General features: G+C 36.0%; 1 protein-coding gene across 2 annotated transcripts in view; it reads right to left on the bottom strand.

Annotated features, from left to right (window-relative positions):
• Positions 1-27,089, bottom strand: part of BIRC6 (baculoviral IAP repeat containing 6) — a 184,833-nt gene that overhangs the window by 44,450 nt on the left and 113,294 nt on the right. For both annotated transcript variants that reach the window (XM_075748914.1, XM_075748915.1), the window contains exons 58-65: positions 26,208-26,339; positions 23,737-23,904; positions 21,841-22,014; positions 18,151-18,347; positions 15,689-15,989; positions 12,751-12,968; positions 10,296-10,460; positions 8,142-8,310 (exon numbers count right to left, since the gene is read on the bottom strand). In XM_075748914.1, the coding sequence (XP_075605029.1) occupies positions 8,142-8,310; positions 10,296-10,460; positions 12,751-12,968; positions 15,689-15,989; positions 18,151-18,347; positions 21,841-22,014; positions 23,737-23,904; positions 26,208-26,339 (1,524 nt within the window). The remainder of the gene's footprint in view (positions 1-8,141; positions 8,311-10,295; positions 10,461-12,750; positions 12,969-15,688; positions 15,990-18,150; positions 18,348-21,840; positions 22,015-23,736; positions 23,905-26,207; positions 26,340-27,089) is intronic.

Raw genomic sequence — 27,089 nt, 5'->3', positions numbered from 1 at the left:
CTTTCTTTCTTCTAGCTAGCTGCCAGAATACTGGTGAAGGTATTTGCAGGAAAAATGGGGACCTCTGCCATCACAACACTGGAAGATGTAAAAAGGCAAGAGGAGAAAGAGGAAAAAGAAGAATCTATTTTAGCATTGCTTGGGATAATTGGAACTGTGCTCAATTTATTTGTTATTGTTTTTGTGTACATCTACACTACACTTTGATGACATTTTTGAACATCAATTGCATAGCACACAGTGCAAGGACCAGCGATGGTAAGAATGATTTCTAAATTTAAAGCAAAAAAACCCGCTGTCTGAAAAGATTATCAAAAACATTCCAGAGCAAAGTGTCTGGCTAAGGGCGCTGCATCAATGACTGCTAAATGTATCTGCGAGCCCAGCTAGGGTGCTAAATTACATAAATGAAAGCAGATGATATTCAACTTCTAGTTGATAACAGATGAAATCCCAATAGCAGAAACAGAGATGGCACTGTTTTATTGCCAGCAAGCATGCAAGACACAAGAAATGTAAGCAAACAATGAAAACAATCAGAACACAGAAAGATATTAATAAAATTTATAAATACATATGAGCAAGCCCCATGATGCTTTCTATAGTTTTGTGCAATATGTCTCTTCATAGCTGAGACCAGAAATCAGACAAAAGGGTTTTATTTTTAGATCACCATAATTTAAGCTTATAACTTACACTAACGTATACATGTGGAAACAGGAACACTGTTATACCAAAAATTGTAATATTATAAATAAAGTTTTAACTATTGACTATATTCTGCAGCATTTTGTTAGTCTTGTGAAAAGCTGAAAAAGGTTAGATTTTCTTGCCTTTACTGAATCTGTATTTGAAATCATCATGCTACACTGACAATGTGTTTTTTCTAATTAAAACTCATTTAAAGTGGTGTGAAAAAATAAAGAATAGTTTCAGTATTTCTTTTAAGAAATAATAATTACAATGACACACTAATACACATTCTCCAAATGAAAAAATCTTGTTACGTTTTCTATCTCACCATTTTTAGACTGTGTTTAACCTAAGTCAAATAAAACTTTCATTTTTTCATCCTGATGCTTATTTTCAAGTAAAATAAAACATAGCACACAAGGATTCATGGTGTTGCATGGAAAACAGGTTTAATATTTTTGCCAGAAGAGTGTACTCTCTCTTTCTGGACCAGGTCCTGAAGACATTTTCCCTTTTTGTACCATTTATGATTGAGGCCCGGAACTGCAACTCTTAGGCTACTTCATGGAACATGCAATTAGACTACTGAAATTGATTAAACTATTTCCATGTTTTAAATTAAACCCACGTATGTATTTGAATTAGATCCAAAGCTGCAGACAGTCTGAGATCATAGAAGCTTTTATATACATGAATATCTCTTGCATATTTCTTCTAACAGAAAAGCTACTTTTGAAAGCTTAGGATTAAAAACACAGTAGAAAAACAACACTAAAAAACCTCCGAACACTGATTTTAATAAATACTATTCTTAGTATTACATGTGCCACAGAGAAACAATAGAGGAGCTGCATTTCTGAAAATCACCTCAGCTCTTTCTCCTAGGCTGCAAAGCTACATCCATAAACTGACAAGCAAAAGAAATACATCTCTTGTACAGGTGATAGGTTATTACCGTATAGAACTTCATAACTGCTAAACCAACTACGCTTTTCTTGGAAGTCACTTTGAAACAAGCACGTGCATAAAGTAAGATCAGGGATCTAGAACAGACTGAATTTGGCAATGATTTTTCAGTCAGTTGCAGAAACTACGCTGTAACACACTGATTTATGGATGAATGAGGTGGAAGATGGTATAGTCTGGTTTTGCCACTCTGAGTCAATACTGGCTCATCCAGAAGAAATGATAAACAGAACTGCACTGGAAGGAAACATGTGCAGACAAGAAAATTTATTCACTATCCATAGTCTACAGCAAATCTCTAGTATTGTATACTCATTTTCAGTATATGAAGCACCAAAGCATTCTGTAAAACTAAGCTACATTCTAGAGAAATTATGCAGGTAATTCATGTTTAAGACTATAGAATAGAGTTGATGCATTATTAAATTTTTCAATGTACTACTTATATCTATGGATATGGATATATTTATGGATATTATTGCATTAATCTCATAATACAAGGATATTTGAGATGGGTCTTAAAATGAGAGGTTACGAGAACCTGAAAATCGAACAGAAATATGAAATTCAGGTAGAAATTACTGCTGTTTATTTTGATCCTGAAGTTATTTAAAACTTGTCAATTCTGTGAAATAAATAAACTGTTTTATTTCATGCCATTTCAGTGCATAGCTCTGTTCTCGAAATTGTGAATCAACTAGTACTCCAGCACTGGAGTGCGATAGTGCACCTTTTCTTGTAAACAATTCAACAGCAAAACAGATAAAAAGCAATCCCAAAATTATAACCAAATGTGGCAAAGGTTCAGCATCATTCTTTTACCAGTGAATGAGTTCATTAATGTTAAAGAATACTAGTGGAATTTTTAATTTTGGTAATTATACTATCTAAACTACCATTGTACTTCTAATTTTGCTTACAGCAAAAGGCTTTCACCCTTTAAAGGAAGTCACAGGGTAATATTATCATTAGAGATTGCCTTGGCATACTGGTTATATTTTGTTTTAAAACAGAAGTCTGATATCCTCTCTTAACAAGTAATACTTGTGCTCTATACTCATACGAACCTAAGACTAACTTTAGCTAAAGGAGCTCCAATATACAGCTCTGGTACTTACACATTTAATCCAATATGTGCATAAGAATCTCAACAACAAAAAATATCTTAACAGCAACCACCTCTTATTAGACACTGTAAAAAGACAATAGTCTACGGAAAAGCAGAATTTTATGATGATTCAACACTTACACTGCAGTAGTACCCTCACATCTTCAGCAATGAGTTAGTAAAGATGTAGTACTCTTAGCTGAATAAGGTCAATGTACCAACTTCAGAGACCCTTAAGTACTCAGCCTACTCAGTCCAGGGGAACTGGAATACTTCGCAAAAACTAAAGCACCGCCATCTAATGCCTTGAGAATAAGTATGATTAATAGAAAAGAAATACTCTAACTTCAGCAGGCAATCTAATGTAGTTCAAGCTCTGAGGTAAGGACGTGAGCGCTGAAAAGTATGACTTTAACAGACTCAACTAACACAGGTATATCAAAAGAGGCAGAAAGAAAGAATTTGGTACATTCATCTTCAAACAGATTTGTCCATAGTACTTACTAAAAAAAGTTGACAATGAGGTATTTGGTTGCAGGATGAAGCAGCACAAACGTTACTGAATCCACAAGTCCAGGGTGCGGCAGTACTTGGTAAACTATGAAAGGTGCATTAAAAGCTAATATTGGACTCTTACGAAGTGGAACATGCTGGTCAGTAAACACCATCCTTTTAGTAAAGACCTCACGTAGAAATGCATCATCTCTTCTCAGCAATCAAACCCAAGGAAGACTGAGCTAATGTACCACCGCAAGCTATCCTGACCACATCACATGGCATCTTTGTCCACCAAAGAAGGAAGGGTGGCTACAGGTGGCTAAGAGGGGAGCATGTGAAGAAAGGACTGCAAGAAAACCCCAGCTAAAATTACAACATCACCTGCATCCTATAAACCTGGGAATTAGAGCAAAGAGAGTTCAGGCAGAATTGTGCAACTTGCTATGAGGTCTGTCTTCCAAGGAAGAGGTGGTACCAAACCTCTGTCACTCTTTAGCTTTAAATAAGATTAAGTCATCTCAGGGTTTGCTAGATACTAGTTTAGGGACAAGCTTGTACAAATATATTTTTAAGCAAGAAGAGTCTACCTAATATTGTGGTATCACTGATAAATCCCAACTTCACTGGGCTTTTTACTGTCCAAGCCTGTAACAAAATATACAGTCCCTGTCCTAAAAGTCACTTGATTTTCCTTCTATTTCATGATTCCCTTCCACAGCCTTCTCTCTATAAACCTTGTTAACTACAAAGACTACTATTACTACCACTTTCTTCTCTCCCACCTGTAAATACTAGCTTCTATTAGTCTTCATAAACCTAGGTCCATCAGACAAGTAACTCTTACCACCTTCAAGACAGCCACATGCTCTAGTTAGAATCTGACGGTCACATGTTTGTTGGGCACCTCTTGTTGCACAGCACAAGTTTTATTGCTGTGCATTTTGTTCAAGGAGAGAAATGTTCACATATTTGAAAGAGTTCCTACAGCAGTAATTCTTTCAACTGAAATTTGTTGTATACAAGACAACAGTGAAAAGGTTTTACATAAGAGATTTTGGTGTGAAATATGCATAAATGCTCAGCAATTAATACATGCTACATGTTCCATGATACAGAAGTTAAGAATGACATGAATTTTACCAATGTAAACATGAATTAAGTACTTAAGGAATAAACATAAATGTTTAAAAACAACCCCAAACTCACCATGTTACAAACATAAACTTTTTTCATTTATAAAATGAAAGAAGATAAAAGCCACAGTAATGCCATACCAAGATACTAAACAAACACAGGAAAAAATAATCAAGAAAGAGGGTGAGGATTACAGCAGCTATTGCTCCTTGTGACTAGAGCTATGATCTATCTTGCATAAGAAGGAAAGTCCTTCATAGACAGATAAACCTTCTTTCTCTACAAGAAAAAAACAATTATGGAAATTAATGAAAGTGGTCAGTTCACAATTTTCAAGGACTTCACAATCACCTTGCTATGATGCAGATGAAGCTGCAGAATGTGTCAGAGCAATCTGGTTTGTAAAGATCTCATTCAAGGTGAGGTTTCTAAAAGATTAAATGATATGTGAGCACTCCTTATCTGATCAATATTCCTTTTCTCTAGAACAATCTAGACAACAATCTAGTCCACCTATGTTTTGGGCAAATTTAGCTGGGATGGTAAAACATTTAAGCAACAAAAAACCTAGATAAATTTCTAACTGTGACAAACGCCAAATTTATACTCTGACACTGTAACTGTTCAAGAATTTTGCCAAAACAACTTTACAAGCAGGATGTATCATACGTGCAGCTAACTGAACATGTTTAAACCACATACAAAATTCTCATCAACACCAAAATACTTACTACCTTGTATCACCCTAGTGGGATCAATCTCCCGTGCAATAAAGGGAAACAACATACCCAGCAGCTTCATTGCATATTATATTTCTTTACAGAAAATTTTTCCCACATAATTTTATGCATAAGACAGATATGTAATATGTGAAGATCACTGCTGTTGCAACTGTTTACAGCAAAACCAAAAATCTAGTGGAGGAATACCATGAGCATAAGGGTAACCTTTAACTAGTACCATTAGCATCCATTCAAGTCTGAGAAAGTTAGAGTTGCTGAAAATCGCTATTTTCTGTCAGCATTGTGCTGGGTACAGCTTGTACCTGCTGGGGTGCCAGAACCCGGGAACACTGTATTAGTATTCTGTATGCAGAATTTCTCAGTCCAGCATATTACAGGAAGAATACAGCTACCTCCTTCTTCCAATGAAAGTACGTTTTGATAGCAGAAGGTACACTGGTCTGAAAACCAGAAGACCGTGTACATGAATGTTACTAATAATGCTGTTCCCTTTCCTGCTCCTCCTGAGTAGGCATTCAGCCCTATCGGAGAAGAGAATTTTTCAGTCTTACGAGCATTTTATCAGAGCTTCTCAACCTCTGTCTCTCTTGTGACAACCAGGCTCTCTGTCAGCTATGTCTCCTGACACTCTGTTAGTGATACCAAGAGCCCCAGCATCACCTGCAACTCAGACTCATTAATGTGGAATTATCTGTCTGCTTTTGAACTAAAGGGTAATTACTGCATTAGAATTATGCCTGGCTATCACAAAGACGAACTATTTTCAGGGACTCCTTTTAAACTAAATGCATCTGACTCAAATATTCATGAAGAGAAGACATTCTTTCCAGAAGTCATGCCTTTTTGCACATTTCCCTCTCATACTGATATCCTATTATGTTTTCAAAGACAAGCTTGACTGATATAAGCCTGCAAAGTTGTTTTTTTTTTTTGTAAATCCAGAACATTGTTAATTATAGTTTTATGTATAGAATTTTGAACAAACACAGCAGGAAGCATTCAAGACTATTGCTTGGATCAATGTGTTAAGCATAACAATGCTGCTACACTAAGAGCTACAGATCCATTTATGAAAAAGCAGGAAGTATCTGCTTTGGTCACTCTTTACTAATGTTTATTTCACAAGTACGACATATGATCATCCCCTGCCAACAACAAATAACAGTAGTCCAGCAGTGGAAAACATACCTAAAATCAAGATTTCCCACTGCAACTTTGCCTTTTCTTTGTACTTTGGGAAAACAAATGGTCCCTGAAAGTCAAACTAGTCTGAATCTCCCTCCAAGAGCCACACACCTCATCTTTTCTATCGGTATCTGACTGCTCTTCCCCAGTTAAAGGTGACTTATACAGACAGATATGTTTTGCTATCGAAAAGAGCAAAAAGCAATTTCAACAGCTGCAATTCATCTATAACTCAGAATGAACAGCTTCATTCTTAGGTAACATAGCATTTTTGCCAGGTCTTTCAGTGACTTTTCCTTTCTACCTCAACAAAGAATAATTTATGAGTATCTGTTAGGTTACTTTATTGTTTTACTTTATTGTTTTGCATTAGATTTTCATTTGCAATAATGAGCCTGGTGTATAAGCTACAGAGTTCATTTTCCTCACTGTAATATGTGCAAAATAGAACCAACAAATTCATTGCATAATTAGGGAGAGGTGTCAAACTGTGGACTGGCAAGTGAAATATCTTCATATTTTTGTTTTTACTATAAGGTCCCAGCAGACTTTTTGAACTACTTCCGTTCCATCATACAAGATTATGTAATGCCCTAGTTACCACAGGTTAAGAGAGCCACATTCTTGTTTTAGTCCTACGTAGCTTTGTAAATACTTAAGACACAGATGATTTCTCTCTTACACTGGAGATAAAATATACTGTGTAATTCAACACCAAGCTATGACATTGTTTCAAGAAACTCACATCACCGCACCCTACAACTGGCATTCAGAAGAACTGCAATAATGTGACAAGATGTTTAGCAGTTACTCCAAAAATAGAGCATGTGAAATAAGGGTCCAAACCCAAATTATTCAGATTTAGAAAAACTCCTTCTGCTACTTAGGGATTAAATCCGTCCTTACAAAGCAACTAAACAAAAATTCAACCTAAGGCTAAGGCAGTGTTTCAAAACTTCAGGCTGACAGTTATCTGAAGAAAAAATGGTTATCAATATCTTCATACTAAAGCCTGTCATCTAGTGAGACTGAACATAAATCACAAACCCAGTCTGCTGATTTTGCTATTAGTTCCACACAGGCATTTGCTTAACTCATACTGCTTGACGTTACCTTGTACAACTGAAATGGTAAGCAAGGTACACCATACTGGATGAAACTAGCAAAATGCCTTTGTTTTAAATTTATGAGTAGAAATGTAATGACAACAAAAGACCAATTTGTTTTTCCTTTAAAAAACCCAACGACAATTTCATTGTTCCCATATATTTGAAATATTTTGCAATTTTGGTAACAGACTTTAACAGGTAACAGACTTTTTAAGATTTTTGTATTTCCTAAATAAAGCAGAAAAGGCTCCGATCAAAGTAAAAGAGAATTGCCCTAGTATGAGAAACATTTACCAACTTCATGCATATACCTGCTCAATTTTCTCACAAAATTAACATTTGTCTTCAAAGTAAGATTCATGATCTTGTATAACGTGCTCTCTCTCTCTCCATGTATTGTCTACACAACAACTAAAATATAAACTTTTCAGATGAGAATAATATTTTCCTGCTAATTTCAAGTTTAAGAATGAAATTTCAAATTTAAAAAAGACATTAAAACCCCAAAGTTTAAACTCTTAGAACAAATGAGTATTTCAACGAACACTATCATTTTGTTTTCTAAGGCTCAAGTGAATGTTCCATTAGTATAATTCTAAATTGGCCAACGTATTGAAATGAGCCAGAACTACCTACTGTTTATATAAAAACCTATTTGACAGAAGTAAGCCAACTTTGATGTAGAAGGAGACAAAGACACCTTACCTGAATCATTGCGGAGGTATGATGACATTGCTGGGATGAGGCAAGATTGACTGAGTAGCTCCAGGAGAACGGATGGAAGAGCACTGCTGTTTTGTCCTCTCCCCTCATGGCTAGTTTGGGTCTCTCCATTTGATGTACTCCCTGCAGGATTTATGTAACTGGCAAGAACCTGAAATACACAAAAATATTTAATCAAACCTGATTTATTTTAGCCAAAAGAACTTTGACTTTCCTTCCTTAAGGAAGACACCATACTACTACACTATTTTGCTAATTCAGTACTGGTATTTATTTCAGCAGTCCCAAAGATCTTTCAGAAGAAATTCTATACAGTCATTAGATTATGATTCCAACTTTGGCTAGTGCTAAAATTAAATAGCTATTAGAATTCTGAATTACTTTAAGATATCAATTAATATAAATTTTGACAAAACTGCTGGAGTTTGCCAGCTCACACAGATGCTGCTTCTCAGCCCCATTCACTTCAGGACACACTCTAGCAATAAAATAAGTATTTTTTTTTTTAAACTGCAGATTTTTTAAAAACACTTGTAACTTCCTTTTGGCTGGGACTTCAGGGTTTACAGATGAAACAACAACCTACGGCAAGCATGCCAGTTCCTTGAAACAACCACTTGTGAGCACAGCTCTTGCTTCAGCAAACAAAGAGCAGCCTTCCCCTCAGTGACGGCGGGAGACTCACCTCAGGACTGCACACCTGCTTGTCCCAAGGGTAGTCCTTGCCAAGTTCACAGGCCCTTATCGTACCTGTGTTGGAGACGTACAACCCAATGCCCTTCCATGAGTCTGATTTGTGCAGTCATATTCTCAAATTAAGTAACTTCAAGGCTTCAAAGGCTGTATTATTTGAAGTCACAGGGGCTCTATTCACCTTTTTAGCCTCTTCTCCTTTCTTTCATTCTCCCTCTTTGCTCTAACCCCAGTACCTGTGGTATTTCGCTGCAGCATCTTATCAGCACTCCCTACAACAGAATTTTTCTAAACAACCTTTCTGGAGAAGGGACTAGGCAAAGTCTGCTGTACAACTGACTGACATCTTCAGCAAAATACTGAAGGGTTTTCTACTTCTTCCTACAATTGCTGACAACCCGATGCAAATGCCTCCTTTACCTCAGGACTTATGGCAGTTGTAGCTAAACCTCTGCATGGCATAATACAGAATACTGCCTAGAAACTTTGCCAAGAATAAGTCAGGTGATTTTCCTCTTTCTTGCTTAGGAAAATTGTTTTAGATTTTATTGGTTTTGCTTTTGCAAGGGATGTGATACTTGTGCCTTGCAATCTACAGTGACTGGAATAACTGATTACATCAAAATGGTATCTGCATCAGTCAGGGCATCAGCATTTTCAGAATTTCATCTCCTTTGTGCTCTATCCCTGCAGTGAGCTAATGCATTTGAGCTGACAGTTCCGTGAATGAAATTTTTGATGACTAGATAGAATCTCATTTTCCCTACACTGATCTAACAGAGGTTGGTCGCACTTCACAATGGACTGAAAAGCCTAATTAAGCAGGATTTTCTTCTCCTTAGCATGAAGCATTTGGAATACATCAGAGTTTTACTAAGATCTGGATGTTTACTGGTGATTTACTACTGTCATATAATTGATATACTCATGATTTTATAGATGTCTGAGTGAGATTTTGTTACATTGGCATAACACATTCATGGACACCAGTAACAACTGCGGATATTTCCTCAAAGCAGAGCAAAAATACGTGAGAAATGAATAGATATGATTATTTGGCACACACAACAAAATGCCTATTCCTGCATCCTCTTCCTTTAATGGAGAGTCTTTACTGAATGCAGTTATGTCCACAGAGACGTATGACAGCTCCAGCAAAATACACTGGAATGCATCTTGGTTCATTGTCTATTCAGAACTATCACCCAGGCTTACACACTTAGGTCTTTTTTATGTAGCAGCCTACTGACGTTTGAAAACAGCCTCACTCAAAATACGATCTATTCTATTTTTCATGTAAAGAGGCAGTTGTAAATTAATTTTTTTCCCCCAAATACCATAATTACTGCGCTATACGACTGAAAAAATACAAGCTTGATTTTTATTATGCAGGTTCTAACATTTCAAGTGGTTATCATTAATCAAAATTTCATTATTACACACCTGTAGAAGGCAGGTCACGTGCTCTTCTTCTAACCTTTGCTTAGTCAAAGCTTGTTCAACATCCCATCCTGAAGCTGTGGAGCCTGTTCCAAAGCCTGTACCCTTAGCCCAGTACAACTGCTGTTCTTCTGTTGATGCGCTGTTGTGTGTACTTGACACCTGTGGCTAAGTTAAAAAACAAAACCAAAAAAACCCACAATAATTTTACTTTTCTCATCTTATGAACCAATTCTTTAGAAAGCGTTTGTTCTGCAAAAGAAGGTAATCCCAGTTTATTAACTTAATAAAGATATCATTGAGAGTCAGGGGAATTCAAAGTTTTAGATAGGAAAGACTCTGCCACATACATGGAGTTCCAGTACAGGTCAGCTAAATTGTTGCAAGTGATTCTTCTGTAAGACCATTTTTGTTCTCTTTTAAGATACTGCCACTGCTTAAATGATTAAAGCTATTAAAATGCTACTTAATCCATGTCATGCTAAACATCACAGATCTTTATTATTACTATTTAATACCTAGTCAAGTTTAATACCATAATTAGCTGAAGTGAATGGAAGTAGAAATGCCATCGGAAGTGTACAATCGAAATGTGTAAGATACATGTATAGCTCTGAGACATGATCTCTGAGTCACTGAAAAACACACTATTTCCTCTCCAGATAACGGGGGAAAATACCTTGTCCTTAAAATGTTCTGAGAGAGAGCATTTTTCCACAGGTGCACGTACAGGTTTTTCCAATGGTCATCATCACTGCATTTTAAACTCCAGCATTATATTGCTTGGTCCTTACAAAACTATTTAAGTACTTAGGCTAATTTTGAAAGTTTATCAGATCTCTGGTGAAAAGGATGCAGAAAAATCTCTGATAAGCCTTTTTAAACTAATGCTTTCCTAATTACATATTTAGCATCCTAAACAAGTGACCTCATTTTCCTAGTGATGAACACTTGCTACTTTCGTTAGAGTTACTCAGTGACAAGTAGCCTTACTAGCAACCAGGTCAGGTGAGTAGGTGCCCAACTTCAATTTGTAATATTTGATTTACAGCTCTGAAAAGTTTCATTTTCTGTTCAGATCTTCAATGACTTTGTTCGGGATTATACTTGAAGGAAAAGAAATTATGTACGAACAGATTGCAAGGGTAAAAAAAAAGTTATCACCTATGAAATACCATACTGACAGCAGTCTGGAATCACTATTTACCTTTTATATTGGGAATGTAATGCATCTTGGTGATTAAATAGCTGTGTGGTTATTCTCACCTAGACATTACTCATTACATGACTCATTAACATGCTGTGCCTTTAACATTCAAGAGGACTGTCATGAGCACTGACTTAAAGCACCTAAGGGAAAGCCTGGCCCCAGAAGTACGAGCTTCAGTGAAGGCCTGATGGATCCATAGTTTCAAGTTACCATCTACCACCTGATAGATATGAATTATGAGAAGGCAATGTGTTTAAGGGGTCATGGTAGAACTGAAACAGAGATAGGAATTAATGGTTGCCCTTTCCCTCCAAAAGCGCAATAACGCTAAGGCGTTAATGTGTCAGCAGCCTGATACCCCATTAGGAGCAGAATATCTCAGCTTCCCCTTAAATTTGACTAGGCATTAAAGTGAATTATTCTCATGCACAGCTTCATCTCTTCCTTGCTCAACCCCTCATCAGTATCACAGCTGCTAAAATATGGACAGCCCTGTATTTTGCATCTACTTAGCCATATCTAGGCACAAGGAAATTTTTCATGCAAGCCTCTGCCACAAATATGCTAAAGAGGACAATTCAAGAATGTTTTTTGAACACTTTTATAAACAATTGGTATGTTATGCAGAAATGGCAACTCACAATCCTAAAAAAAATATCAAGGGATACATGTTCAGAATAGAGAATAGCACAATACAGTAAGTACTTTGAAAAAGTTTAATTTTGAAGACTTGCAATCTTTAACGCTATGGAAAATTTTTGTCTTTGGATCTTATTTCCCCATCAGTAAAAAGGGGACACAAAAAATCACTGCATTAATTCATTAATTTTCACACTCATTTACATTTGTGAAGCTTTTAAGAGGAAATAATTTGCAGCCAGTAGAGTTTAGATGATGAATGCTAAATAAGGTAATGAAGTCGTGCTATCTAACGAGGATTAAAGAACCGCCATCCATTGAGCATTATGCCTCTCATGCACTGAAAAAGAAGGTGCTGTGAAAGAAACTGATTACACCTTAATGCCTCATGACAAGCCTTCTTTGTTGGTTAGATTTCATGATTACTATGTTTATTTGCAACATGCAAGGATAATTACTTAATCAAGTACTTTCTAATTATTTTAGCTCTTCAATCAAATGCCAACTCTGCAGAAATTAGACTATAATGAAAGCATGGAGATTATTTTCTTTTTTATAGTTAAAACTCTTACTGCTTTCCACTGGCAATTATTCTGCTGCTAAACTTACCTCTGCCTGGTTGGGACTAGAGTTGGGCACTCTTGGTGCATGGTGGCTTAGAGCAGACAGACAAGCAAGGATAAGATGTATAGCCCCAATCTCCAGTGCCATCCGTCTAAGCAGCACTCCATCATCAGTTGTCAAAGGTGTAGTGCTGAACAAACTACGCAACACATGGAAGGGCAGAGTTGGAAGTACGTTTGCTGAAGGAGACTGCAGGATATGACCTAGATTGAAGAAGAAAAATATTAAAACCATATTTTCTTTCAAGAGTTCAATACAGCCTGCTAATATGTGCAATGGTTTATGAACAACACATACAGAAATATACTAAGGACTTAAGCATTCACATATAGTAAGCTATCTAATATTAGGTTTATCTTCACAAAAAATTTTCAGCAGAAGAGTGTAGAAGAAATAATGTTTCTTTATTTCCTTTATGGATTTGGTTAAGAACCAAAGTTATAAAATCCCATTCACCATTTCCAGGGAAAAATAAACCTTAGCTTGTGAATAATAGTGAGTATACTTCTGTATTTGACTACACTTCAGGTTGTATTTCTGAATGAAGAAAACAAAGGTGATTCGGATTATTTTTATTTTTTTTCACCACTCCAACTATAGCAAGTTAAAGAATGCACATGGTCAGCTAATAGCTGCTCAGCTGACAAGGAGCTTATTATGATCTAGGATTTTCTTCTCATACTCATGTGCCCAAATTGGGAATTAAGTCACTGACACAATCCAAGCTGTGACGCCACTCAAGCCAAATACATGGTGAAATACTAACATAATTTTAATTAGATGAGCTGCATGTTTGAAGTTTGTAGTAGAATAATTTTAATTTTTTAACCTTTCGCATTATGAGCAAAAAATTACTTCTTTTAAAAGCCAAATTTCAAATAACAGAGTTACCTGTAATGCAACATACTCAGATTTGGGAAAATGTCTCAATTTTTTCTGTATTTAACAATGTATTTCACATTCCTTCCCCAGTGTATGTGTAGAGATATTTGACAAACTGAAAATACTTTAAAATAGCCGAATCTGTTCAGATGTTTCCTTCTTATTTTAAATATATTATTTTCTCCCTCATTCTTAGAGTTTATCAGCCATATCATCATCCAGAGGTCTAAACTGAAATACATTACAAATACGTATGGCTATATTTGTATTTATATGTATCTACACACGTGCATACACACGTGAATTAATTCATATCTATCTGGCGCTCTTTGTAAAGACAATAACAAGGAAGCAAAAAGTCCTCTGACTGGGATCTTCATAAATAAAACTGAACACCTCTGGAAAAAAGCCCATCTGACAGACTTCCAGTATCCTTCAGATGTAGCCAAATGACAAGGAGACAAAAAAAATAAAAATAAGAAAATATCTAAACATATATGCCCACAACTTCTTTTTGCAGACAACTGAATCCTCGTTTAATCTACAAGCCATGGATTTGTAAACGCAGCTCTTTATATTATGTGAGAAAGTAAAGAGATTCTAGGTGTATGAAAATATGCATTTCCAACAGAAAAGGAAAATATTAATGCTTTATACAGAGACCTAACGCGGACTGCTGTATACAATTGATCCCACATTTTGTAAAGAGTTGAATTCAGACGTTTGTCTTAGGGAATGGAGAAATTGACTGTTTAGTCCAGCAAAAACAAAGGCTAAGAGCGAATACAATTCAACAAATGTATCAGGGAAAGAAGAGCTATTTATGATGAGAAACAATACTGGCACAATGATAAATGGGCACAAACCGAACATGAATAAATTTATGCTGAAAATTAAAGCAGCCCCCACCTATCAGGAAAATGATGTTCCAATAGCAATAGTGGATGCACACACAGACACAAAAAAGCAACCCAAATTTTAAGGGTTTGAGTTGGTCTCTTTATGAAAAAAAAAAAAAAAAAAAAAGAAAAAAGAGAAAAGGATGTAAAATTGTTTGCAATAGCAAGGGACTGGAACCACTCAAGGACAAAAATCTGAGGGACTGAATATAGTCCTTCAGTTAATTACTACTCAAATTAGGTGGGAGTAGGCAGCCAGACTGAATTTTTTTATCCAGTTTATCCTTGTCTACTGACCTGTACCTAAATACAAGAGAAATAAAAACATAAACAGAAGGGAGAGTAGACAAGACTTTTAGTTTCTCAGTTGGTCTTGAGCTACACACTGTCCACCACTCTATAGGCTACTGAACAGAGACTAACTTCAGTTGATTGCTGCATAGAAAAACAGCATTCTTTTCAAAGTGGTAGTGAAAGGAAATATCTTAAAAGTACTAAAACATCTTTCACATACACTCTTCCAGTTTTTCAAAACACTAATACAAATATTAGAACCATATGAGGAATTCCAGGTTTGGTTGCAAAGACACTGACTACAAATTGTCTCTCAGCTCATCAGTTCATTCATCGAAGAATATCCCATTTCCCCCTCTGAACTCACACCATTAAGGTAGAGCTCCTGATCAGCTAATCTGATCACTATGACCTTTAGATCTTTCCTTTTCTAAAACAGTACTATTCTACAGTTTATTCTACATCTGCTGTAGCTATGCTCCTATCCATATTATTTTGCATTTGGTTGCAGAATTATATGACATTTGCTCAATTACTTGAGCATACCCAGCTACTCAGACTGTTCTGTCCGAGCACACTGTCATCTTGACAGTGTCATTGTAAGTTTTATCAGCAGTTATTTTACAATTACTGACATCTCGATGAAAACACTTGAATACTGATGACTGTGACAAAACTTTGCCAGACAGAATTTAATATTTAGAGACAACAGGCTACCAAAGATGTTAGCAACACAGTTCTGCACAAATTAATTCTAACTTCCTGCTAAAAACATTGCAGTGTAAATAAATGTAAGTAAAATGATCTAGCCGTGGTCTACAAAGAAACATAGTAATTGCAGCACATACTTCCTTCACCATCATCTGTAACTCCCAACACCAATCTCAACAGACACTGAGCATGTTTCCGTTCTTTTAGCAGCACCTCAGCATAGCCCGGGAGACGAAGAAATAAACCAAAGGCAGCCAAAGAATGCGCGGGTATGGGAGACATAGTCTGAACTGTTGACTTGATCGGTGGAGGTTCTGCAGCAATTGTTTCTGGTGCTTCATACACCAATTCCCCTGATTGTTCAATGGTAACCCATTCAAATTGATCACTGTCCTTCTGCTTTTCCTGCGTGGTTGATGTAACCACCGGAGTGCTCACCTTAACCAACAAAAACAACAAAAAAAACATGGTAATCATTCAGTTAATCACCTATGCAAAAATTTTATTCAAGTTAGGATCTAAAGGACATACCATCTTAATATAGGACACCATTAAAAAGTCACATGAAATACACTACCATGTACAGATACAGGGACCAGGAAAAATGGCTAAAAAAGGGCATTCTTGTTGCATTTTCAATACCGTTCTAAAAAGTCCCACCTACACAAGCAAGCAATTGTATTCTGCCAATGTAAAATCCTCAGTTAAAAACGTGTTGCTTAAAATCTAGAGGCATAGGCGACATAATTTACCCAGAAATAAACACCACCAAGATTAGTTTATATATCAGACTGTTAAATAAGAAATGGCCCTTTTATTTTTTACATTAAATAGTGTGAACTCAAGTATTTAGTTTTTCATTACACATTGCAAAAAGGAGAACAATTAATCACAATACCTTTAAAAACTAAGAAGAAATTTGGGTATCTTAGCAGTCTTGTAGCAACTCATGTGCTCCTTTTGGGCTTTCAATTGATTTGGCAGGCTTTATTACTATTATTCTCTAAAATGACAATCTGTAGTTCTGTTTTATAAACAGAGGTCTACGCAGCCAGGCATTATGATGGGAATCAGAGTTTAAGGGGGTAACAGTTGCACAATTCCTCAGGAAACAGTCATACACTCAGTTAAAATGAGGGTATGACACCCATAATTAAACATCACAGAATTTTCAGGCTTTTATGCTATTACTGACACAATCATATTTAAAATTTTAGTATTTATCACCAGACTGATCTAAACTGCAAAAGATTATTCTGAAAAGCCCTTGCAGTATTTATGCAGAATACCAAATTCCTAATTAAAAGTCAAAGTCATATTTAGTTGTATTTATTCTAATCATCAGTGACACAGAGAAATAGAAAAGTAAAATTAAAGAATGAAGAGTCTGGAGAATTCAGTAGTCTTTACTCTGAGTCTTCTATTTGGTATTATTGTACTTGATTTGCTTTTATGGATCACAGAATTCTTATTCCGTATTTGAATCCAAACTTATATCTCAAGCTAAAAAATTGTGAAAAGAAAATAACTTCCCAAAACTGTATAAAAAGAAGGAAAAAAGGGATAAAATTTCTCATGGTCGTAAGTGCCTTTCATTTGTTGCACAATTCCATGAATCAATCTTCTTCAATACAGAGTATACATTATCTCACTTGGATTTCAAAATATAGTAATTGCTTATGTGAACACATTTCCTTAACTTTTAATTTTTGAACAGGTTTGATAATAGACTTCTAAAACCTCTTCACATAACTTTTTACAAAGGATTCATACTAATTATCTGGTCTCAATACAGGGTTACTATTCCTGCCATAGTTGCAGTCAGGGTACCGAACAGCACCCTTAATTCATGATTAACTTAATTTCAAAAGGAATAGATATTCACAATCTTTCCTATTAGGAATATTAGCCAAAAAATTAAAATTTATTCTAGCTAAATAGAATTTGAATAATTCACAGGTTATTTCTTCCCTTTTTAATAAAGACTGTGTGCCTAGAACAGTGGCCAAAGGAGTAATTCCACACTAATGCCACTACTGACACTTTTGAAAAGCCGATCAGTGCCTCCAGAAAAATTCTATATCTAATAAGCATACAAAATAAATAACATAAATATTATTCATTATATTATTTTAGCTATACTATTTATGATTATAAAGTTAATTATGATTATACAGTTATTTATTAATCATAAATTTGAGAATTGAATTTCACTTGACCATAAAAAAATCCTCTGAGGGTATATTCACATGAGCAATTAAATGATAAGCAACTATGGCTTTATCATTCACCAGCAACTTTATGTTACTGTCCCCTCTAAGATATTTTATGAATCAACAGAAGCAAGGCAAGCAGCAACACTGAATTCATACATCTGCTCCACAAGGACATGGCTACTGAAGCAGCCTACAAAATGTATAAGGAAGCAGCACGTCTAGTTGGACTGGGCCGTGGAGTTATGCACTTGCCTATTTTAAAGCAGCTTCCCCACATAACTGAGATGTCAAACTGAACCATAGAGAAATATGAGGAAAATACTGTCCTGGAACAAACACACACAACATTCAGCATGCTTTTCTATGCTGATTTTTTCACTCACTTGCTGAATTACATCAGGATAAAGCATAGGGAGTCTCTCTGCAATTAGGGCTAATCCACCCATTCCTGCAAAAACTTGCAGCGGAGACTGAATGGGACAGGTTTCAAGAAGCGATTCATCTAGAACTGCATCCATGCACTCATCCCCAGGACTGATTGCTTCATCTTCAGGGCAAGGTCCCAGTAAATCTGTATGTTCTACAAAAACACAGGGGTAAAAGGAATTAATACATCATCATCAATATTGTGTTTATTTCTTTGTCCTCACTTAAAAGTGTACTTCAAAAGTAGCAGTTCTGTCATAAGCAAAACCAAAGTAAAAAACCTGAAATGAATGAGTACAAGAGTATCAAAAGAAAATATAAATATTTGTGGTACCTTTTCCCAATGATGGCAGATCCATGTCATAGCTTGGGATTATTTATACAGGGTTACAAGTTAATTATTAGAATTTTATGTTTTATTAGAATTTGATCTATATGTTCAAAATTTTGTTAACTTTGGAAGTATGACATTTTTTAACACTGTCTTTCCTTTGGAGGTAAGAGTAGGTTTGTTACGCTTCGATAAAAGTTTATAGCTGAAGAAAGGAATGATAACCTTACTTAAATTAGTCTTGCTTTTTCCTCAAAAATGCTCAACAAGATTTTTTTTTTTTTATTTTCCTCTTTCCCACCATTTAATTCACCATCCATAAAGTCCTGTCACCTATCGCTCACCCCACCTATCATTCTCACATCTCTTCTCCGTGAGGTATCAAAATGCCCCTCTGCCACAGCTATGAAATGTTATTCTATTCTTCCCCATAAAAAAAGATCAAGATCTCTATTTTTAACTTTCTACTAACCTCCATACTCACAGTTTATGACTAAGCACCATAATATCTTTTACAACGGACAAAAATGATCATTTTATACAATGATGCACATAGGTTGTATACACAGAAGCCCACCACGATTCATTTTGCCAAGAATAAACCCTCTGCTCATTACCACAGGCAAACTTCACAGTGAATATTCAATTTAATTCATCTAAAGAATCTGTATTGCAGATTATGTTGGTAAATACTATAATGGAGTGGTCCTCAAAACCTTCACAGTATACCCATATCAAAAGGCAGCACAGATCAAGTAGTCTCAGTGTCTCTTTGCTATGAGCAGTTTGACACCCAGCTGAAAATCCATGATTATACTTAAAATACTTGGATGCACACATGCTATCATTTAGTTTATACTTGTAAAAACAGATAAGCACATTAAAGCATTCATGCAGCTACCAAAACCAACTTTTTTTTTAAAAAAAGTTTTAACCACAGATACTTTATCTTTTAAAATCTTTTCTTCCGTAATTTGAAAGGGAATAGGAAACAGCAGGTCATGCATATGTTGTGAGAGGAGCACATCCCTATCGAGCAATGTGATCAAAGTATCAGATTTAAAAAGCTCATATCAGGGATATGTAGGGGTATGTACCTCAATTCTCCTTAATTTGACCTGAGGGACTATGAGAAATAGAAAACGCCACATACACGTCCAAAGCAGGGTAATCCTTGTAAGAAAGAGCCCAATCATAACACTTTTGGTACATACAGCTTTGATGTCTACTGTGCATAAGGACACAAACAGAAACCGCCTCTGTGGAAGTTTTTCCTATCACCACAGATAGTCGGTAAGGTTGTCTGCAATCATGCTGGTCTCAGCAAGGGACCTCCTGCTGTCAGTCATGTGGAGGATTCCACCATGCTAGGCTGAACATGATCTACAGTTCAACTGTTTGTGATAAAATGAATTGATCGGACCACAAGAAAGGCTAGATTTCCTTGATAAGGCAAATTTTAAAATAAAGATTTTGAAGGAAGACTCACCCCTCTCTTTTACACTGTTTTATAGTGTAAAAAAGTTGTAAGCCTTCCCAAAGAAGGAAAAGAAAATAGACACACACAGATATTCAAAATGCACAGAAAGATCACTAAGGCCAAATGCCTCTCTGCAAAAGTCACTTGAAAAATACGTTATCAGTGAATAAGAGTACAGGCAGATCTTTTATGATGCAAGTATATATAAGGCTACTCCTTTCACATCATAAATATTGTTGCAAGCGGTTACACTTAAGCATGCTTCTCCAGTACGTGCTTTAGTTAATCTTCTTACAACCCAATTTAAACCGTTTCACCCCCATGAATGCTCTGCAAGTTTTCAGTGAAGTCATGCACTTCAGCTATGGAAAACTGCTGGTCTCAAAGCCACTGAAGCACACAGGAAGAAATATAAATAAATGACACTTTTCCTCAAGTATAGCAGTAGTAAATGTAGCTCTGGAGACACTATGTGATGCTATAAAATCTATCCACCACAGATAAAAAAAGTCTAATTTAAGCAGCAAAAAAGGAAATACTGATACGTCGGAACGATTGCTATAGATATCAAAAGCTAGTAGTGTAAAAGCAGTAGCACTAACCTTCATAACTGATGAGTGGTGATTGACAGACACCTGAATGTAACCAGTATTTTGCTGTATAACACCACAGATCAATGCATTTGTAATGACAAAGTCAAATTTTCAAAAGTATTAGTCTCAAGTTTAAAAAAAACCCCAACCACCTAGTAATTTAATCAAAGTTCAAAGAGGACCTTCATGTTTTCACATGCAACTCTACTACTAAACTAAACCTTCGTTCAAACAGAAAAATATTATAGGTTTAGAATTTAAATAAACAGCAAAACAAAACAAAAATATTGTTTGAAAGGGAAAGACCTCTCAACAGTGTGAGAGATCTGTATATGCAGCTATTACCTGGAGTCAGGAAATACTTAGCTCAGATCAGATAAAGAAAAGTATTTTCTTGGGTTTTGGGTTGTGGTTTTTTTTTCCCCCCAACTTTTCTTTCTGTTTCTTATCTTTTCTAGGAGACTGATTTATCAAGTGAATAGATTTTACAAGAAGCCCCTGTCTTAAAATAGCCGAATTTGTAATTCCATGCTGTGTCAGCAGGCAGGCGATCAGCAGATCACCTTAGCTTAATTCCAAGGTCCAATTCCTCTAAAGAATTATATCAAAATACTTCAAAAAAGATTCCTGGGATACACCTCCTCCCTCCCCCTTCCCCAGCACTATGAGTAAATAGATAGCAAGCAATTAGAAAAAACCTTAGCAAGAAACAGACCATACTAGAAAATGTTAACAATAACATTTTAAAAAGCCAGAGTTACAAGGACCTGCTCAGATGGGCTTGAAAATAATTCCCATTTTCAAAAAAACATTTAAGCACCCAAGTTGCCACAATAAAAAAAAACCAAAAAACACAGGCTTTAAGTCATATGGTTTCAAACAGCTCTTGTATTACTCAATCTGCCCTGGTTATCAGCACATTTACTATAGAGAACTGGTATACATGCCAGGAAATAAAATACACAGTATCTATACAATCATACAATCGTATCATACACAACACTACAATGAAGAAAGAAAGTGAAACCAGAACAATCATATTGGTGCATCTTACAGATACAATCTAAAGACAGGCAATGAATTTGTTCTTTACCACAAGTACTTGTCTCGTAGAGGAAAGATCAGGAACATCATCCAAGGAAATACAGAAAACTGCTGTTTCTTACCAAGAAAATAAAAACCATTTTTGTCCAAAATAAAAACATTTTAAAAAGGAAGGTACCAAAAAAGTAAGAACGCTCACCTTTTTCTGTGTGAAGACGTTTAAAGGAGTCTGTTTTTGATAAGCTTGGATCTGAGATGACTTTGGAACCAAGCTTAACTGTCAAGTCTATTGATCGGTATCCTTGAGGGAGCTTACGGTCATACAGCAGAGTCAGAAGCTGGGCAAGTGTCATTTCAGCTGGTAACGGTTGGCCTAAACAACAATGGCATTGAGTCAGAGAGGAAAATTATGATTGGGTTATTTTAACATACATGTCCAGGTGCTGTTCATTACTTGCACCACAGATGCCAAGTAGACTAAGTATTATGTGGCTCCAAACCAAGGACTTAATTTTACCATTTTTTCTCTTGGGAAAAGGGGCCCCATCAGTTTAGAACCAACTATCAAAGAACTATGCCAACATTCCCTAAGGCAGCTCTGTGCTGAGAGCCCAAGCACTTGGCATACTTAACAAATGGCTAGGCTGTAATTCGATGTGCATTTTAAGCAGGTACTGCCTGTCCCCTACTATTAAACCCCAACCCTGCATCACCCTTGAATTGTGGTGGCATAAAAGTGTGAGACTATCAGGTAAAATGGCTGAAGTGGAAAAATATGGAAAACAAAGAAACCTGAAATTCTTTTTCAGTCCTATTAGTCCCAAGCATAGCTCACTACTCTTTGTGCTGGGACACAACTCGGCAAGAAAAAAAATGAATGGCACTGCCAGGAATGCTTTTCTCAGCAGCAACGCAGACTTGAAATGCACGTGCAATACAGCCCAAACTGATTATCCAAATCAAGATTTTGGCCACTCTGCTGTTTATGAAGAATATGTTTTTCCCTGAAATGACAAGTTACTTTCAAGGCAGAACAATTTTTCCCTGATAACAAGCAGACTTACATCTAAAGCGAAATGTTTTAGAGTTGGATCATATAATACACATAGCATACCCATTTCATCTTGACTGTACTTAATCAAGTAACACAAGTTCCAGGAAGGTCTTTAGTAGCAACCTGTTTCTTCAGTGAAAGATGGTGTCTTAAGAAATGAAAATTAAAAATATCTTGCCATTGTGCAAGTGAAGACATTTTCTGCCCTTTTTTTCATCACTGATTCTGCTTTCCATGGCTTTTTTTTTTTGTAACTGGCTGTTGCATGAGACGTGTGATCGACCAGATCACAAATACAGAATGGTCTACAGTACCATTAACAGTCAGTCAACCTTTACCAGCTACATAATGAAACAGACACTGAGTTTCAATCCCTTTTCTAAAATAGTAGCAGTAACTATATCAATTTTAGATATTTTAATCCAGGTATATGATCCCTCTAATAATTGCCAGAGGATAGCTACAAAGCCAACAATTCTGTAGTAAGTTCCAAATTTAGTTTGTTATTTGGCAAAAGTGATTTTCGTCAGAAGTTCACCATTTAATTCCATTAGCTGGTTGCTTGTTTTTATACTATAAAACAGCTAAGAAGCTCTTCTGCATAACACTGAAGTGTTCCACCCATGTTCCTGTCCTTTATCCCTGGTCTAAGGTCAAGAACTCCAGTTACACCAATCTCTCTCCATAGGAGAGATATCTATCTCTGTGCCTCAACTACAACATTGCTACCATCTCTGTCCAGGTAGCTTATAAAATGTGAGTACATATCTGCTATAGATAAAACGTGACTAACTTCTTAAGACACGCTGGGTTTGAAATCACAAGTACTATGGAATTCAAGAATATTCCTGAACTGGCAAATCAACCTTTAGGACAGCAGTGCAAGTTGGCTGCCCACTCAGAACATGAAATAATAGAGCACAAATAACAGTTTACTTCTGCCTTGCAGGTCAAAGAAAACGTGAATCACCTTATAAACACTTTTCAGCCACTGAAAAAGACCATAATTCTGAATTTTTAAAAAAAAATTATTAAAATTACCTGGTAGAAGTTTATGGTATAGATGAAAGACTGGAACACTAATGGTCTTGCTGGAAGATTCTCCTCCTGAGGAAGAGGTACCTACTTTATCCGCCATCACTCTTCCTCGCCTTGATGGTGGACGTGGAGGGGTGGATGAAACAGCTCTTTTTGACTGAGATTTCAAACCTAATACAGAAGTAAAAAATTCAAAGTCATTCTGGTATTTAGTAACTTCAGCCAGCCAAGATGCTCAACTAGGCACTGGCAAATTAAGTATGAGAATAGCATTCATGTATAAAATATATCTGGATGTAATCCTGGTATTTTTACAGTTACAAGGCTGCGCATCCTCCTGAGCCCCAAACATAAAAAAACCGTAACTGTACTACATCATATTGTCCATAAAAAAAAAAATAAAGTCAAACCCTATTCTGATTTTGCTCTTAAATTTAGTAAAAGAGTCTGTCTAGCAATGGGCCCTACAGGAAAAATTTTTAGGTTCTTTTTTCAGTTCAAAGCAAGAAAGGCAAAAATTTCTAAACTGACAGATATCTCAGCAGGCAAACAATAGATAACAACCACTTGTCTGGCCTACAAAGGTGACTTCAGCTGCAGTACTGACAATAGCACATGTGATGAAAGGTGTCTTCAAACATGCTTCTAAAGTTGCCTATGACAAAATCTTTAAAGTAAACACTACATGAAAACTAAAAGGCAGAATAGGTACATAAAAGTTTACTGAGCTTATATAGCAAGACTGCCATATTTTGGGACAGCTTAAGTTGACTTAAGGTTCAGTGAAATTATACTGCTATCATGTACCCTTCTACGCAGGTGACAGATCAAGTAATAAAGTCAGCAGGTCCATATACAAAGATTCATACAACTACTGCCTTAAAACCAGCCAAGAGCAGCCAGAAAACTAACAACATCCACACCCAAAATGTTGTAATACACTCTGGTTTCAGCTGATCAGTAGGAGCAACTATAATAATCTAATAATCTCAGTATACTAAACTAGCTTGTCTCAGGAAGATCAGGCTCCAAATATCATCTCTATTAATTTTACCAGTAGGGAACAAATTAAAGAGCCAGAGCCTGGCTGTATGAGGCTCTGAGGACACTAAAAACCCACCAGAATATATAAAAACATAAAGACAAAAGAAGAAGATTTCACAAACAGGTAGTAAAAACAAATGCAAATGAATTAGGTTTACATTTAAACTGTTTTACTTAACTGGAAATAATGCAAACAAAAGAAGGAAGAAAAAACTGAAGTCTGCTTTCTAAATAGGGAATGGGCTACATCAGGCAGTATCATCAGAGATGCAAATGGGATGAGATATGGATTACTATACTATGCCCTATCTTTAAGCTCAGTATATTTTTTTTTCTTCCGTGATTCTTTATTCATGTTTTAACTCTTCACTTGGACCTATTAATATTTCAGATCTTACCAAAACATGTCTACCCTGTTTAAGTGACACCTACTGCAAATATCTTTCCAGAGAAAGATGCTGTATAGCTTTAATATATACCAAGATCCATGAAACTGCTGCCCTATACAACACTTGAGTTTAGAGTTATATCTACATCCAAAAACCTGAAATAAAAAGCTTAATATTGGTGCCAGAAGTCAAAAGAAATCAGCATCTCTTCTTCATGCTTCATGAAGTGTAAATGAAATTGAGGTAGCTCAATGAAGGCAGAAAGCTAGATAGGAAAAGGGTAGTTTGAAGTTCATTAATCTCTCACACACCCCAGAACTTCAACCTGAAAGACTAATGATCTTTACAGCCATCATTCGAACAGTAACCTTCTTGTACCACTGCAAAATTACTATCTATGTTCAATCTATAACCTCCATAACAGTTTTGGAGAAGAAGGGTTTACATAAATGATTTCAGAAGGATCTTCACGTTAGTTTTTAGAAGGAGAATGCTTTGGAAGAAAATCCTGTATGTGTGGTTTCCAAGTGGAATAACATGGGTTTATGTTTACATCTCCAGCTGACAGATTTTAGCAGAATACCACCAGTTGTTAGGCGAAGTACATGGAATATTTTATTTCCAAAGAACATTATGGGAGCAGGTTATAAAACTCCAATGCTCCAACCACTACAAAAAGGTAGAGGTAGTAATACCCATACCAGAGTAATAGCACACAAATAACAATATATTCCTATATTATCCAAGCTCCAGGTATATTCCTACAAAATCCTGTAAAATGCACTAGCAACAGCATCTACAACATATCACTGACACACGCATTTAGGTAGAAATTTGTCAAAGTATATAATACGCTAGAGGCAGCAGTTCTACCAGGAACCAATCTTTGCTGCATAACAGCCAGTTAGATTAACTGGGTACTACAAATTTTTTAACCATCATTAGTAATAAAAAGAATTGTGGGTAGATATGATTCTGTTCCCACCACCATTAATGTCAGAAAGATCCATTTTTCAGAAGGTGGAAGAAAAAAAAGCATACCAGAAGCAACAACAACACTATAATTGTCCTGAAATCCATTTTCTGCTTTGACTTTTTCTTTCTCTTCATAGTTCTTTTTTTCTTTATCTTCCTTCTGTTCGTTAATTAGCTTAGCCGTAATACTGGGTGTATCTAAAAGGGGGGAAAAAAAAAGAGGAGAGAAAGGCATTTCAAGATATCAAGTTGATTTTGTTACAGTTTCTAGGATGTTAACAAGGCTATTCTCAACTATTGTAGTGGCTTAGAGTTCCATCCCAGGCAGTAATAGTCTTGTAAATACCCATGAATTAAGGTATTATGATAATTCTGGTCCCCTCTTCCCCCAAAAAATCTGTCCTCTGACAATTTAAAACTGTAACAATTTAAACCATTACCTGATGAGTCAAGCGTATGCATGTTAGAACACCACTGCAACCAACCAAAAAATGAGATTAAACAAAAAATACCAAAAAACACCCCCCCCAAATAAAAAAAAACCCAAATCAAACAAACAAACCACCACAAAAAACACTAATCAAAACAAAAAACCCCCAACAACACAACAACAAAAATACCAAATCTTTTTTAAGGACACCTGCAGACTTATTTAAATAAATTGTTGTTTTTGGGTCTGAGTATCTAGCGTTATATACTGACTCAATTTCAGAAATGGCAAGCATGATTGCTCTTTTGAAATTGGAAGATGCCTAAAGTACATTACGCATTCACAACTTGTGCTGTTTGCTTAACTGAACAGTAGATTACTGCAGTTCAACAAAATGTAGATCAGAAATATCAGCAAGTAACTATTAAATTATTGATTACTGGTGCCAATGGACCAATTCAACCTTGTAAGGTACAACACTGGCACCAAGATGGCCAAATAATTCTCTAATGGCTTCT

Source organism: Balearica regulorum, chromosome 3 (assembly GCF_011004875.1).
Source record: "Balearica regulorum gibbericeps isolate bBalReg1 chromosome 3, bBalReg1.pri, whole genome shotgun sequence".
Classification (NCBI taxonomy): Eukaryota; Metazoa; Chordata; class Aves; order Gruiformes; family Gruidae; genus Balearica; species Balearica regulorum.
Note: the sequence above shows the minus strand (reverse complement) of the source record. Positions and strands in the feature narration are given on the sequence as shown.